Below are 17262 nucleotides of genomic sequence, written 5' to 3'. Positions count from 1 at the left end.
TTTGGTAAAGAAAAAAGACGGGTCCTGGAGGTTCTGTGTTGATTATCGGCGTCTCAATTCTATAACCAAGAAGGACGTGTACCCCCTCCCCCGCATTGATGACGTAATTGACTGCCTTCATTCAGCTTCCTACTTTTCTTCGGTAGACTTGCGATCCGGGTATTGGCAGATTCCCATGGATCCAGTTGATAAAGAGAAGACGGCTTTTGTAACGCCAGACGGTCTATTTGAATTTAATGTTATGCCGTTCGGCTTGTGTAATGCTCCGGCAACATTTGAACGCTATATGGATACCGTCTTGAGAGGCCTTAAATGGGAAATTTGTTTATGTTACCTGGACGATGTGGTTATTTTTGGACGAACTTTTGAAGAACATAATCATCGCCTTGACGTTGTTCTAACATGTTTGGAGAAAGCCGCCTTGACACTGAACTCAAAAAAATGTCGTTTCGGTGAACGGCAAACACTGGTTTTAGGACACCTTGTGGACAAAGCTGGTGTTAGACCGGACCCGCAGAAAGTGGACGCCGTCAGCAAGTTTAAGCAGCCACAGTCTATCCGCGAGCTACGAAGCTTTCTGGGCCTATGCTCTTATTTTCGCCGCTTTGTACCTAATTTTGCTGAAAAGGCCCAGCCACTGACTGACTTGCTGCGCAAGGACGTCCCTTTCCACTGGACACCAAATTGTGAGTCAGCGTTTAAGCAACTAAAGTTCGCTCTCACTTCCGGGCCAATACTATGCCACTTCGATCCCTCTGCTTCCACGGAAATCCACACCGATGCCAGTGGAGTTGGTCTCGGCGCGGTGCTTATTCAACGACACAACAATGCTGAACACGTCGTCGCCTATGCAAGCCGGTCCCTGAGCAAGGCAGAGCGTAATTATACGGTTACCGAATTGGAGTGCCTCGCCGTCGTTTTCGCCGTACACAAGTTTCGCCCCTACATCTACGGTCGTCGTTTCTCAGTTATCACAGATCATCACTCTCTTTGCTGGTTGGTGAGCCTACGTGATCCATCTGGTCGACTTGCGCGATGGGCCATACGGTTACAAGAATTTGACTTCACGGTCCGCTACAAGAGCGGTAATCGCCACGCAGACGCTGACTGCCTGTCACGGCTTCCTCTACCAACGACCGAGTGTGAAGCTGATAATTTTGACGATTTTATCACAGCTATTGACTCTCATTTTCCTGACATCGCGGCTTTCCGGACAGCACAGCACGAGGATCATTGCTTAGATCACCTGTTTGCCTCCGCGAATGACCCGGCCAGTTCAAGCTCTTTTGTAGTCCATGACGCCGTCCTTTACAAGAAGAATTATTCTGGCCAAGGCGCCCGTCTGCTTCTGGTAGTTCCACGCACTCTACGTCCCCAAATTTTTCGGTTCTGTCATGACAACGCAACCAGTGGGCACATGGGCTTCGCCAGAACGTTTCATCGCATCCAGCAAAGGTTTTACTGGCCCAAGATGCGACGCGACACAGAAAAATACGTAGCGGGTTGCGAACAATGTCAACGTCACAAGCGTCCCACGACTACATCACCCGGACTTCTCCATCCCGTACCACCTCCTAGCTCTCCCTTCGAGATTGTTGGTGTCGACCTTCTAGGTCCGTTTCCGCGTTCAGCCAGTGCCAATCGATGGGTCATCGTGTGCGTCGACCACCTGACGCGCTACGCAGAAACTGCGGCTATACCTACTGCAACAGCCTTTCACGTGTCGCAGTTTATGCTTCGGCATATCATTCTCCGTCATGGCCCTCCACGAGTCGTCATTAGCGACCGGGGACGTCAGTTCGTCGCTGACGTCGTTGAAGAGATCCTACGCCTGTCTGCCAGCCAATTCCGCCACGCAACCCCGTATCACCCCCAGACGAATGGCCTCGTAGAGCGGACCAACAAGACGCTAACGAACATGTTGTCAATTTATGTTGATGCCAAGCACAAAAACTGGGACGAAGTACTGCCCTATATCACATACGCCTACAACACCGCGAAACACGAGACAACAGGGTACGCGCCCTTTTTCCTGCTCTACGCCCGCTCCCCCCGCAGTTGCCTCGACACCATTCTGCCTTTTACGTTAGATGTGGAAACATCGGTTGCCGAGTCACTATGCCGCGCTGAAGAAGCCCGTCGCGTCGCACGCCTTCGAACCATTGCATCTCAACAGCGCTCCAAGACCCGGTACGACGCCCACCATCACTCCGTTGCCTACACAAAGGGTGACCTGGTGTGGTTGTGGACACCTGTCCGCAAACGTGGTTTATGCCAAAAGTTTCTGGCCCACTACTCCGGACCATTTGTAGTCATTGACCGTCTCAGTGACGTCACATACGTCATCTCCGGCGTCACAAGCAATGGTCGGCGCTCTAGCAAGACACAGCTGACACACGTCGCGCGCCTCAAGCCATATCACCACCAACCTTCCTATTGACTCGCCCAGTGGGCATCGTCTGCGAACGGGGGAAATGACACACCTCGATGGGCGCATGAAGAGGAAGAGGTGGAAGCGGTCTGGCTCACGAGCAGCTCGGTCGCCGGTTTTCTGGCTCTGAGCTGTACCGATCTCAACCATTTCCTGTAAATAAACGCGTTCCTTCGTCACAATATTTATGCATTACAGAACGAACGTTGGGGTGCCTGCCTCGAACTTGATGACATGTTAAGCTCGAGCGCACACTTAAATTGCGATTTGCAGCACACTCAAATAGCTGAGACATCTTTTGCATTGTACCCGCAGTTCACTTTGATAAGTTGCTTACTTTTCTGAAGTGAGGTAGGAATAAAGGAAGAAGCTTGCCAGGACCTTGATTTTCAGAAAACCGCGCCTCAAGACCAACTAAAGAAGAGGGCCTATGCAGATTCGCTTGCGGGCGGTTCTTTTTGTATTACCTAGTTATGGCCAGTGTGGCCATGAGGGCGTTCGTGGCGGAGTTACTATTCGCAGTGCCACCTGGGCAGAGCCTGACGTCTATAAGCAGAACCTTCCTGCCAATGAGTCAATGGTGTGACAGTCGGTTCGAAATGCGCGTGTCCAATGTTCGCAGTGAATGCGGCGTACGATCGTAATCTGGTGACTGAACTTTCGTTTGCATCTGCCTTAACTTAGGGATAATTTTATCCTGAACAATCTTCGTATCCTGCACACAGAACGAGTGCGGAAACGTCACTTAGTAGTGCAATTTTAGATAGCCCCCACCTCGCGATGCATAAGAAGCAGACGACGCTATTATGGAGGTGTATCCAGGAACGAGCATCGGACCAGCAAAGCGTACTGGAACAATACGGCAGAAGCAGCCAATCGAACACGTCGAAATGAATTTAAAACATCTGCTTTTTTGACACAGAATGCTCTCGACAAAATATTTTCATGATGAGCCCGAAATTATGATGGGCAGTTGTGCCATTGCTAAACTATACAGTATTGAAAAACGCTGCTTTTTTTTGGTGGCTTCTACTGTAATCTTCACCTCTTTGGCAGGCACAACAATCCTTCTACACCACTTCTAATTAGTTTTCAGTGATGGTACTTAGGAATCACATAGAAAAAAGGGCTACAGAAACTAAACCCCTAATTTCTCAAAAATCATTTTTTTTATGTCTCATTGAGAATGAATCTGCATATGATTCGTAATTATCTGCAGTTAAAACAGACATATTCAGTGTTTCCACAAAAGTCTCTTGTAACAGTACTAGGATTTTAGATACTCCTCCCGGGTGAAAATTTCCTGCTGGCTTTCTGCTGGGAGCTGCTAATTTCTGGTGGAACCAGCAACTGACCTGCTGGTTTCCTTCTGGTCGTACTGGTTCTAGCAGTGGGCTTACTGGTGTTCTGCTGGTTCCAGCATGGTGCTTATTCGTTTTATGCTGGTACCAGCAGGCAACCCATTGACTGTACTGGTCCCAGCAGAGTGTTTACTGGTTTACTATGCTGGTTGCAGCACGTTGCTGATTTTCTCTTGGGATGCTGCTGGAAGCGCCAGGTAACTTGCTAGTTTTCAGTTGGCTTGACTCAGTGCAATAGAACATTGCATGCATTCACAATTCAATCCGTTAAGGTGATAGAGCGGGCTAGTTGGTTGTGGTAGCTGGCATTTACTTCTGTTGTGCGAAAAATACAAAACAGTTGTCTCTCTCTATCATGTATCCGTGTCTTCATTTTATTTTTTGTGCTACGGAAATGAACGCCAGTCGTCTTTAAAGACAATTTTGAATGGTTGCCCCACATTGTACATCGTGCACATTTTACCCTGATTTCAAGTGCTCTGCACGTATGTCTAAGATCCTAAATATATACATCGTTGGACAAAAAAACACTTTTATTCGAGGTTTCGAAAGCTGAAATGGGCGGGATACTGGATGCAGTACCCCGTTGGTACACAAATCTTTCTAATTTAAACGTTATATTTAGATTTGGTGATACTGAGCAAACAAGTATCTGAACGCTATATGGCGTTTGATTCCCTGCGGGAAGGAGCATTTTTGTTCGGAACATTCAGCAATCTCAGCCACGATCAGACCATAGTAAACTTTGCTAGCTTGCTCTCGCCTGCTACGATGCTGCTGAAGAGACTAACCCCGCCATGAAGAATGCCTAATTGCTACTTCTCATACGGTGCTCAGCATTGCCAAGCATCGAATTCGCCGCCATTTTCATTGACTCCTAAGTAGCATTACTTAGTCTCGTATCCATTTTTGACGATTTTTCAAACCGATTCTAAATGGTTACCTACTTTATAATACAAATACTGCTCAATAAAAAAAGTTGTATCATTTATTTAGAGGTAACCACATAAGAAATAGTAGTCTAAGATATTATTAAAGTGTAGTGAAGAAGAAAGATTGTTTATACAAAAGTATAAATTTTCATAAAGTCTTAGCGCCGTAGCTTTGAACAACACATGTCGTGCGCTAGCCGTCGCGGAACTTGTCATGACTTCTCGTCGTTGCATCTGTGTGTTCGAATTTCGGAGTGTTGGTAGCAAGCTTACTCTGAAATCTGCGTGACATTAGCATGTAATAGTTTATCTTTGGGTCGGTTACATTTGTGGAATGTGTAACAAATGAATATCAGCCTATTTGAGCTGTTCAGGCGCTGTGCTATGTGGTGTCTTGATTTCGTGAGTGCATATCGAGGCCTACCGTTTTTTCAGCCCTCAGTCTTCTATGCAGGTAATTTGCATTATTTATTTCAAATATAAGTAAACCGTGCATATCCCAAATAAAGCTCACTGTAGTTGTACAATAGTGTGTGCAATGTTAATGAATGCACGATGCATGCTCTTTGGTGTAAGCCATGTTCCTTAGTCTCCGTGTAATGAAGTATGAACACGGTGCTTAATTCTAGTTTGATGAGTGAACTATAGACACTATAGAAATGCAAATGACGCTTATTATGTATGTCCTTGTGCACACTGCTTCCCATGAATGGGAAGTAGCAATGTTTATTAGATTGATATCAGCAGTTGAGAAATCTTTTATTTTGTTATAGATTGCCTGCCACTGGGTTGCTACAGCTGTGGTGTGGATCAAGGTTTCCTGTGTATTTCCATCGGGAACGATTAAATACGTCGAGTGCAAGCCGATGCTGGCAGATTATGTAGTTAGAGAGTGTAACGGATTTTTAATAAAGAATAATCATCATTACTTCGGATCAACGTTTGTGTGCACTTAACAGACTTTTGAAACTGCAAAACCTTTATAACTACATGGTGGTAGAGGAAACAAATATCAATCTGTAGATTGGTACCACTCCAATTCAAAGCATTACGAAAATGGTATGTGACGTTGTTCAGCTGTGAAGGCGCTCATTTCCAGTTAGAAACATGCCGTGGATTTTAAGTGGTTCAAGCAGCAATAAAATTTAGGCTGACAATATGAAGCAAAAATTCGGCTTAATGCCAGCTTGTAGCTTCGAAGTGTGCTCTATGTCAGCTAGTTCCAGGTTGGCCAACTGCTTGCAACACTCGCTGGAATCAACAGCTACTGGTTCCATCAACTACTGGTTCTATCAACTGCTGATTCCATCAACTGCTGATTCCATCAACTCCTGGTTCCATCAACTCCTGGTTCCATCAACTGCTGGTTGCATCAACTGCTGGTTCCATACACTGCTGGGAATGAGCTAATAAACCAGCACTGCTGGATCCAGTGGCCAACCAGCAGGAAATTTTCAACTGGGTAGCTTGAACAGCAGACCAAAATACACTTCGCTATAGAGGTCTGTTGAAATGAGGTTATACTGTATTCAGCGCTTCACAAACTCCTGCGCTGCAGAAAGCAGAAGAAAAAGTGTTGTAGGGCCCCTTCACAATAAATGTTCCCTGTTGCTACTTGAGTGAACATTTTCCCCACGTTTTTTCATGCTCATTCAAGACGGGTGATTTCCTTTCCGCTCGAGCATTGAATGGCAGTTCTAACCCGCGAGGGATATTATTGTATACGCACCCTCAAGGCAATCAAGATGGGCTGGCTCATTTGATCTTTGCTTCAGCAGCACGCAAGAGCTTTTACCTGCTCGTAAAAGTTCCGATGCACGACAGCGTGATATCCATTTGGACTTGCTACAGAACATGGTGGGAACGGTAAAAACCCGTCGAGTGTCCATATAAATTACGATCGCAACGATAATGTATTTTACCGCTACATAAGTGTTTTGAGTGAGCTCTGCCTTTAGTTCCTCTTTTGTTTATTTATGCATTTATTTTTCGCATTTTTGTATCGAACCTGCACATAACAAACTTATTTTTAATCAGAAAAGTTTGCAGGAATTTGTCAACTTCGTTATATCCAGCTTTAACTGTATTTAAGTAGTTTACCAGTATGAGGATCAGTGTAAATAACAAGATAGGATGGAAGGAAAAACACAGAGTGCTGAACATCCACTATCGCAGCAGCCATGCGTGAAACACATTGATATAGATTAAGCAGTGACTATAGTGACGGGGCCTGTCAATGTAGTACTATCGTGAGAGTGAGGGGGCCTGTCAGCCTAGTGTAATCGTGACTACAGTGACAGGGCCCTAATATGGTTAAAGTGAGGGGGTTTGTCAGCATAGTGTAATCGTGATTACGGTGATGAGGCCCGTTGTCGTAGTAAAGTCATAATAATGCCAGGGCCCCTCATAATAGCGATGCACCTATAGCAACGGGTTCCGGCACCGTTGCTATAGGTAAAAATGAGGGGGGCCCGTTACCATAAATTTGCAGTCGTTTTAGACGTCACCACCTAGCTGCTCTGGTGGCACAGTGGGTTGACGGCAAGTTGGGGATGCGATCGTGCCGTATGTCGTCAGTTCGAATCCCATTTTGTTATTTCTTATTTTTTTCTAGTTATGCATCATTATTGACGTTACTGCTTTCAAGGAGTCGTAATTTCGCTTTTTTTTTCCGATAAAATCAGGTCGCTGTTTGTGTCAGTTGGTAGCCCTACCGCGTTGATTTTTCACGGCGTAGTGGGTACGTTGGTGTGCAACATGATGCGTTATTGGTGTGCGACTTAAATTTTTGTTGCACTGACCTACTGAACTTTTCTATTTCTTTTCTGCTTTCAATATTGTTTCGAGTAATGTTGCCTATTTTACAGTGGAGCAATGGTAGGAGCCGCTGGCCAGCGAGTGCCTAGACGATCAGCTGAGTCGAGGTTCTCACTGATGAACCCAGCTCACTGTGTGACAGCTGCCACAGAGTCCTGGTCTGAGCTCCCCCCCACCGCAAAATCCACTGCAGTACAGCAAGTGTACAAATTTTTCACAGCCACCTTTAAAAGCACGCGCACAGATGCTACCACATTGAGGCAATTAATAGAGTGCTTAATGATGTAACTACAAGGTGGTCCATATTAACAAGGCTGGCTATAGTGACGAGCCTCGACATAGTACTGCTGTTTGTACTCGTACTAAATGGTGGAGAAGTTCTTATTTATTTATTTTTTTTTACTGCTGCACGAGGTAACCGTGTTAAAGCTCACTACGACTACCTTCCCTCATCGTAAGTACATCAAGCTTTAATGTGCAAGTGCGCACCAGCCAGCACTTGCACATTAAAGCATTCAGACAACCGGTCATGCCTATGACTTCGGCGCGCTCGCATTTTAATCGCCAAGAGCAATAAGGAACATGTTTCACTCCCGCAGGACAAGCGTAGTCTCAAGATGGCAAGACAGCAGCAGAGAGCACACCATTGTGAGAGTATCTACTGTACCGTAGGAAGCTCGAATGTTTATCTACATTTGCATATAGCAATAGCGCACATTCAGGGGACGAAAGCGACGTGCATATCCGCTTGTTTGCAGAAGCCGATTCGATCCCATGGATAAGCCTGTGTGTGCAATTTCAGGCGAAATAGGCTTAAAGTCAGAGCTACATGTAGTGTAGCCATATGTATTGTGGTTTTGGGACTTACTGAAACATACTGTCCAACTACACAGCCTTCAGGGTTGGAGCACACACTATGTTGACCTGCACAATGTTTGGCATCAGCCCATATGTCGCCTTTATACAGAGACACGAAAAATATGCGGAACGGATTGATTTGGGAACATGACATTATGTGTAACAAATTATTAGTTGAAGCTACGGTACCAATGCAAAGGAACAGAAACCCCCCCTAGGGTGGTTGTTGAATACGATAATAAAATTAATTTGCATGCACACAATAGAATTTGTTCGCCCAGTGCAATATCAATCGGAAATCATTGAGAAAGGTCTTCATCCCACGTTACACAAAAAAAAAGTTGATAGTTTTATCCCCAATGAATGTATATGATTATCATTTAAAAATAAGTAACAATACTTGATACAATACTGAGAAGAAAATAAAAAATAGCGCGATTCACACCGAAGTCAGACACCAACGACACTGTGTACCGAAATCCACATGGTCTAACTACCGTCGCCAACAGTAACATAATTTTTTTGCAGTATTACCTTGAGTCAAAAATAAGGAAAAAAAAAAGTCACAGCTTTGCCGCAAAGGCAAAGCAATGAACGAGATAGCAACAAATTGGAAGATCATGCGAAGAATGGCAAGATCGAAATGTGCCCCGCATTTCTCACGCACCAATAACCCATATGAAACGTACTCACAGGCACAGATGAATGCGAATAAGCATCTAAGTTGTTATTTTGCAGGGTCTGAAAAGCGTCTCCTTTTCGCAAACGGAGACAGTGCTACGAGTGCAGTGACCATTGAGCACCCGGCAACTACAACAGAATCATTCTGGTGAAGGCCCTAGGCATAAAATTTTCCCCTCCCTAAGCGAGTGCATGTGAGAGCGTCCCCTCTCCCCGGGGCGAAGTACGCATGGGAGATGCGAGAGCACGCCGCCATGTCGAGACTATCTGGCAACGCACGCTGATTGCGCCATCTCGCTGCTGAAAACGATATTAGTTCCCCCGAGATGCCGATCGCCAGTGGAAAATGATAGAAATAAATAAGTTTCCGTTTGAATGATAAAGGAGGTGCTTCTTCGAGGCTCCGTGGCTAACGTCTCGCGCTAACAATTCAGAAGTCGGAGGTTAGATTTTGCGCGCCAGAGTCTTTTTCTTGATTATTTTTCGTTCTTGCATTTTCATATATATAGATACGTTTGCATATAAGGTAAATGACGGCGACAACGGTGGCAAAATCCAGCGGAAAGTGACTATAGAATTGCTGTCGCACTAAATGTAAAACATTCGAATACGGAAATTTGAACTGACGACTAGCGTCAAGCCACTACACCACCAGAACAGCTAGACGGTGGCGCCTATAACGACTACAAATTTACGGCAATGGGCCCCCTCATTTTTATCCTCATACTATGGTGAAGAGCCCCTTCACCGTAGTCATTGCTTAACGATGACTGATGGGACCGTCGCTATAACTGCATCGCTATTATGACGAGCTCCTTCACTGTTACGATTTCACTACAGTGACGGGCCCCCTCACGGTAGTACTGCGCTAACAGGCCCCATCACCATACTCACTGCCAATATATTACAAGAATTTAGCATGTCGACACACAAAAGTACTTTTTTTTTTATCAGTGAGCCCGACAGAGGCGGTGAAAACACGATAATGTTTAAAATCATCTGCACAAGGCTGGGCTGTTGTAACAACATGGAACTGTAAAAAGAGCTTTGCAAAGAAATAAATCGTTGGCGCTCTGTGTCCTCTCTTCCATTCCCCCCTTGTCGCTCGCACTGAGTTGCACTCTTGATCATGCTGTACACTACTGTGCAGCACAGCCTGAATTCTTTGCCGAAATGCAGCGGGATCAGATGTTCTAGAAGACTAGGATGGCAAGAACTGACCGGCACAAAGACAGACTTACCAGACAGGGACGGAGTCCTCGGTGGTTGCCAGAGGTCCTGCAATGCTGTACGTTTGGTTGAACCTCCACATGCGCTCAAAAACGGCATCCACCAGTTCAGGCTGCTCCTGCACATTGCAAACAAGATGGTATCAGGTGCATTTTGTCTTGGGCTTGTCAGTTTATTCACACATACGGTCACTCACTGCAACTTAATAATAAATAATGCGGCTTAATGTCCCAAAGCACCAAATAATTATGAGATTCACTATGGTGGAAAGCTCCAGAAACTTCGACCACCTGGGCTTGTAGTACAGTCGAGCCCACATAAAACGGCCCCACTTAAAACGAACTTTCACTTAAAGCGAACAATATCCGTGTGACCGTGAAAATATACATTGGTTCAATGGCACAAAATGGCACTTACAGCAAACGTCTCCGAGCGCCGCTGATCCGTTACAGAGAACGGAGTCAGCAGTCTGCGGACTTCCCGGGAAACCACTTTCGACCACCGATCAGGCATCGGCGAGGTGCCCATACATTCTTATTTTTAAACGCCGACCCTGCCTTCGCGACCCTCTAGTTGCTGCTCTCCTCGACCCATGGAGGAAGAAAAGCTGTTTCCTTCCTCCGTGCCTTGACTGTTTTTTGTTTTGTTATGCACCCCTCAAACCTCTCCCCCCCGCTACTCTGAGCACCCCGCATCGCCAGACGAGGCCCGTGTTTTCACACTGCCACCGATCTTTTGAAGACCGGTCAGCCATCTACCCTATTATTGATCGCTGGTACTATCGTTGCCTGGAGTGACTACACCAATTGCCACGGCCACCGACTGTATCTGATAGTCAGTGTCTAGTGTACGTGCGTACACTACCACACTGACTCTGATAATTTGCTATTCGTTTCGTATTTAGGACTTCTTCTCGCTTACTTCGCACTCGGCTCAGTAGCCTTCCACGCGAATACGGAAGCGCGAAAACGGCTTTTAATTTGCACAGAACGAATCGCAAAATATCGAAGTTCGTGAGGCCACGCAAACCTGTTGGCGCAACAAAACAATTTTTAGACCACGGCCGCCAATTCTTCGAACACCGTCGCGCGCACCGATACAGACGACCGTGCTTTGACTTTTGCGCGCGTAGGCACTCTTTCCAAGTTTTTTTTTTACGGGCGAGTTTCGTGGACCTTTCAAGCAAGCTACCCAACCTGCCTCCTTACCATAAGTTTTGGTTTTCAAGATCGCCGTCCCACCACATCCTCCCTTCTCTTTACCACAACTCCTTGCCCTTCTGTCGCAAATCTGCTCTCCTCTCTTGATCACAACCCCTTTGCCCACGGAGGAAAGAAATGCCTTCGCCCGTCTCCACCGCTCCGCGACGCCCGCCACGCTGGCTTCAATTAGTTTCGTTTTCTGACTGGAAACGAGCCCAGAGCCGTTCCAAGCGTTCTGGCATGTGTGTCCCGTGTGCGCATCTTGCTCGCTCTTGGTGTGCGTGCGTGGTTATGATGGCCGATGGGAGGACTAGCACGCTTTTTCCTGCCGCTCAACAAAACGTCGGAAGTGTGGCTTGAGCGTAATTCACGCGTAAGCTGCCGCATTGCGAAGCACTTGCTCATAGCTGTTGATCCCCTAGCAGCCAACTTCCCGCTTTGGGCGTCCCAGTATTCAGCTGTGGAGATGGTGAATATTTCGTGGGCGGCGGTGACGGCTACATGTGCGCGAAACTGTTTTCGCGAGGCCGACTTCCTTGACGCCGGGCGTGAAGCTGAGCCTGAAGCTTCCGGACAGGACCACTGCGGCGGCGATTTCTGGCAGCGCGTCGTCGACTCTGACCTGGGAGAGCAGGTGGGACATCTATTGCGATGATTTAATTACAGCCGATGATGATGCCGACACTGCAGAACTGTGCACGGATTGGGGTGTAATGAATGAAGTACGTGGCGAGAGCAATTCAAAGGAATGGGATTGTGAGAACGACGCAACTTCGGAGCCAGTGCCCCATGCAGCTTATGCCACGAGCCTCGGCATATGAGCACCTTGCCATTTTAAACGAACTCGAGACCGCCCTTATCGCTTCTGCTCTTCGAAACACGCGCATCACACACTTTTTGGGGCAAGAAAAGTTTGTGTTTTCACTCGCAACTTTTTTTTAAAGCCGTGTTTCATTTACTACGAACTTCGGGATACAGCGAACGGATGCCGCATCACGCTCAGGTTCGTTATAAGTGGGCTCGACTGTAGTATGGAAAGTTGGGTGAGTTGTTTTGAGGACATTCTTGGAAACTTTTCAGCATACACACAATAGACGAGAAAACGAAGGGCGAAAACCGCACACCCATTTGCCTTCTCGCCTTTCGGTTTCTCATCTATTGTGCGCACGCCGAAATCTTTCCAAGAACAACTGCGGTAATTAAATGTGCACCTAAATCTAAGCACATGGGCCTCAAGCATTTTCACCTCCATCAAAAATGCGGCCGCCACGGCGAGGATTCAAAGCCATGACCAGCGAGCCAGCAGCCGAGTGCCTCAGGCACTAGACCATCGTGGTGGGTATTTGCAGCAACTTTTGGTCAACTAATTTTGTGGTTATATACTGAAGTAGTTCATGTTGCTGGGCTAGTTGGTTAACAAATTTTGAAGACATATGTATATGCTTTGTATTAGATCATTCTATATGTCTAACATGTCTTCTTTGTGCAGTTTAAATACGTCTTCAATATTGTGGTTATAATTGGCAGATTTTTCAGCTGGAATAAAGTAAATGCGATATTTTGCATGCCACGGTCTTAGAAAATGATATTGAGCATACATTTGCAAAGTTTTTAGATAAAAGTTTTACAGACCCCTTTTGTCTGCCTAAACATGTCGCATAGACTTATCGTTGTGTATGAGTGAAGTGTCGAGAATCGTCGGGGTCTAGCAATTCAAGCTTTGATTGATTGATATGTGGGGTTAAACATCCCAAAACCACCATATGATTATGAGAGATGCCGTAGTAGAGGGCTCCAGAAATTTCTACCACGAGGTGTTCTTCAACGTGCACCCAAATCTGAGTACACGAGCCAACACAATTTTCGACCCCATCGAAAATGCAGCAGCCGCATCCGGGATTCGATCACCTACCTGGGGGTCAGCAGCTGAGTACCTTAGCCACTAGTAAATGCAATTACTAGTACGTATATCAGAGTTCCGACTCATGGTCACTGTCTACTTTTCATATCTATTTACCGAAGTTTTGTGTACTACTCCAAAACGTCAGCAAAATAGGATACAGCCTTAAAGGTAGCGCCTGTCTATTCTTTAGCAAAATAGGATACAGCCTTAAAGGTAGCGCCTGTCTATTCTTTAACACTTAGAAACTTTTCGCCTTTAATTTTCATGCAGTCCAACTACCTGCAATTAATACACTTAATGTAACAATCACATAGAATTAGTCAAATAACCTCGCAAAACAGGAGCGCGCAACTCGTCAGTTGACAGGAAACGCCAAAGTAGGGGTGCGACCACTCGAAATCAGCAATACTCCGACACTGTGGACACTTTGAAGCCAACAATATCAAAACTGAGGGAGACAAGAAGAAGGTAGGAGAGAATAAAAGTGGGAGAAGTAGGCTCATCCAGAGCACTAAGCCGGCCTAAGTTCGCAACGTCAGAAGTTCGAAACTGTGCTGTTTTATTTTTTAATAGACTTTCAAATAGTTGAATAAAAAAAGCCAGGTGATCTACAAGTCAGGCGACGTTGACAGGTGATAGACAGTCAGGTGGTAGCCTACAATGTTAAGAAAGTGCAACAGAAACCCCTACTTAGAGATAGCGCAGCAGCCTTGCATACAATGACAAAATTCGGTTCCAGTGCAGATGCGGGACCATTCCAAATCGAATATTTACCTAAAATGTGTGATAAACTAATCGTTAAAAAGAAAAAGAAGAAGAGGTTTGAGGTGCGACCTCACTGGTGACCACCTGCCGGAAATGCACGTCACCAGAGCAAGGTTGGCCACTCAGGTGCAGTACTTGGCCACTACTTTCCAAGAGTGCAGCCCTTAACCCTTGGCCCTCACTCACCAGCGGCTGCGAATCAACTGTCCAAGGCAGCAGTCAGACCTACAACGCAACGGACGGTGCAACCATTGGAATCTGAACTTGGCTACCTTCAATGCTAGAACGCTATCTAGTGAGGCTAGTCTAGCTGTCTTATTCGCGGAGTTAGAGGGTGTGAAATGGCAAATAATTGAGCTCAGCGAAGTTAGGAGGACACGTGAGGTTTATACAGTGCTGAAGAACGAACACGTCCTATGCTACTGTGAATCGATTGAGAGAAAAGAACTAGGAATGGGGTTTCTTATACATAGAATATCGCTGGAAACAGAGGAATACTATAGCCTTAGTGAGAGGGTGGCAAGTATCGTAATTAATTTAACAAAAGGTACAAAAAGAATGTAGTACAGGCTTACGCACGTACATTGAGCCATAATGATCATTTAGTTGAATGCTGCTATGAAGACGAAAAGTCAGCCATTATTAAAGTAAAGACACAGTGTACTATTCTGATGGGCGACTATAATGCCAACGTAGGCAGGAAACAGGCTAGAGACCATGCAGTGAGGAATAATGGCATTGGCTCTGGCAATGCCAGAGGGCAGTTTAAGAGAGTTCGCAGAACGTAATAATTTAGGGATCATGAATACCTTCGCCAGAAAAGGAGCTAATGGTAAGTGGACGAGGTGAAGTCCTGATAGCAAAACTAAAAATGACACAGACTTAATTTTGTGTGCACACTCAGGCGTTGCACAGAATGTAGAAGTAGTTGGCAAGATCTGATACAGTGATGACAGAATGGTAAGAGCCCGTTTCCACCTAGATTTTAAAAAGCAAGGACAAAAACTGATACGCAAGAAGCCAATTAATGAACTGGCGGTGAGATCGAAAGTACAGGAATGCAAAGTCTCACTTCAGAATAGATTTGAGGCCTTGAATGAGGTAACCGACGTTAGTGTTGACAAAATGAATGATAATCTTACCACTATCATCAAAGCGTGTGCAACAGAAGTCGGAGGTACAGTCACCAAACAGGACACTGGCAAACTATCTCAGCAGACGAAAAATCTTATCAAGAGACGACAAACCACGAAAGCCTCAAATGGAATCGACAAAATAGAGCCAGTGAAGCTTTCGAAGTGAATCAATAGGCATAAGGTAGCCGACATCAGAACATATAACATGGAGAGAATTGAGCAGGCTGTAAAAAGCAACAGAAGCCTAAAAGCTGCAAAGGTAAACTCGTGCATAGGCATAAATCGGATGTATGCATTAGGAAACAAGGAAGGCGATATCATAGCTAATATGGATAGGATGATCGAGATGGTAGGGGAGTTCTACAGAGAGCTGTACAGAAGCCAAAACAACCAGGATGATATCGTGAGAAACAATATTAGTCCAGGCAAATTTGACATCCTACCAGTAACGACGGGGGAAATAAGGAAAGCCCAAGAAGGAATGTAAAAAGCCAAAGCCACTGGTGAGGATAAGGTACCGTATTTACTCGCGTAATTTTCGCACTCACATAATTCTCGCACCCCCCACGACCCCCAACAAAAATACTATTTTTTTTTCCTCGAGTAATTATCGCACCCCCGTGAATTGCCGCAATAATTTCCATGATGAAACAAGTGCAAAAATACACACACTCATAGAGGACACAGACAAGCACTTACTAGCAACTGAAAATTTTATTTCAAAGCGAAAACTAATAAATACATCACACGCATGTACGTCATTACCGACTTCCCCTGACATCATTAACAACGTGATAAAACAAAATATGCACGCCCATAATCGATGGCACACGACCGGAAACAAACACGTGTCAAGAACTAAGAAAAGAACATGTAAAACAGAAAAAAAAAACACTGGGTTATATGACGTCCAAAAAACATGCTTGTGATGTATTTGCGTGTACATGTGTGTGATGTATTTATTAGAGTTCGCTTCGAAATAAAATTTTCAGTTGCTAGTAAGCACCTGTCTGTGTCCTCTCTGAGTGTGTGTATTTTTGCACTTGTTTCATCATGAACCTTTAGCAACACACTCAACTGGCAGTCATCCTAAATGCAATAATGTCGTCTGCTCATTCCAGCCGTTGATGATGATAGCTCCCACCATCTGGTGCCCTCTCTTAAGCATCAAGCGTACTATTATTGCACGGAGATTCAATTCAATCCAAGCCAAGCGGCAAGTGCACGTTGCAGCGTGTTTTGATTGATGTTTCGGTAATCTTGTCACGTTATGAAGCGATACTGAAGCTACACGGCTGCTTTCAAGTTGAAAGTGATTGATCCTGCACTAAACAACGGCAACAGGGTCGCCACTAGGCCCTTCGGAGTCTACGAGTTTTCTGTTCCCTACTGGTGACGGCAGCTGAAAGCCACCAAGGCGCGTTGGGCCTGACGTGTGCATAAGAGTGAGATTGATAGTAAAGTTTATTTCCTCAGGAGGAAACTGCGAACGATTCTGTTAAATAGCCATCAGTCCTGTTGCAAATTGTGTAGGGGACGAGGAGCGACACTATCATCGTTAGGGGATTAGACCGGCATTCGAAATAAAGAAGAGGTAGATGGGTGGGCTTCGCCATGGGCACGGCGGCTCGTTTTTTTCTCAACAAGTCGAACACTGACATCCTACGCTTACCATTTGAGGCCTCCTGTTGAGTGACGAACGCTACCACTACGCCCGCAACCCCCCCAAGCTTTGCGTATGGTATTCCAATTCTCGACTATTTGGTTGCACTTTTTGTGTCTCAAATAAATCTTGCCTTGTGTTGAACCTCTCCCTTTATTCTTAAGGTAAACTTTAATTAGTACCGCTCAAAGCTTGTTGTTAGTTGCTGGTGTGAGAATCCCGATTTGCAGCCACTTCATTTTCTTTCTCGCTCTGTACGTTTTTGTGGAAAGTTTTCCCCGCG

At 45.5% G+C, this 17262-nt stretch overlaps 1 protein-coding gene and 1 long non-coding RNA gene across 10 annotated transcripts in view; one reads left to right on the top strand and one right to left on the bottom strand.

The window, feature by feature from the left end:
- Positions 1 to 5618, top strand: part of LOC142783836 (uncharacterized) — a 48295-nt gene extending 42677 nt beyond the window's left edge. For both annotated transcript variants that reach the window (XR_012888508.1, XR_012888507.1), the window contains exon 3: positions 5498 to 5618. This is a non-coding gene — a long non-coding RNA (uncharacterized LOC142783836). The remainder of the gene's footprint in view (positions 1 to 5497) is intronic.
- Positions 1 to 17262, bottom strand: part of TTLL12 (Tubulin tyrosine ligase-like 12) — a 457993-nt gene that overhangs the window by 261537 nt on the left and 179194 nt on the right. For 6 of the 8 annotated variants that reach the window (XM_075882498.1, XM_075882503.1, XM_075882499.1 and 3 more), the window contains one exon: positions 10322 to 10428. In XM_075882498.1, the coding sequence (XP_075738613.1) occupies positions 10322 to 10428 (107 nt within the window). Of the gene's footprint in view, positions 1 to 10321; positions 10429 to 13744; positions 14345 to 15759; positions 15976 to 17262 lie in introns of those variants that run through there. The other 2 variants (XM_075882505.1, XM_075882506.1) reach the window with 2 other exon arrangements.

Source organism: Rhipicephalus microplus, unplaced genomic scaffold, assembly GCF_043290135.1.
Source record: "Rhipicephalus microplus isolate Deutch F79 unplaced genomic scaffold, USDA_Rmic scaffold_12, whole genome shotgun sequence".
Classification (NCBI taxonomy): domain Eukaryota; kingdom Metazoa; phylum Arthropoda; class Arachnida; order Ixodida; family Ixodidae; genus Rhipicephalus; species Rhipicephalus microplus.
The sequence above is the reverse complement of the archived record's forward strand: the minus strand, read 5'-3'. Positions and strand labels throughout refer to the sequence as shown.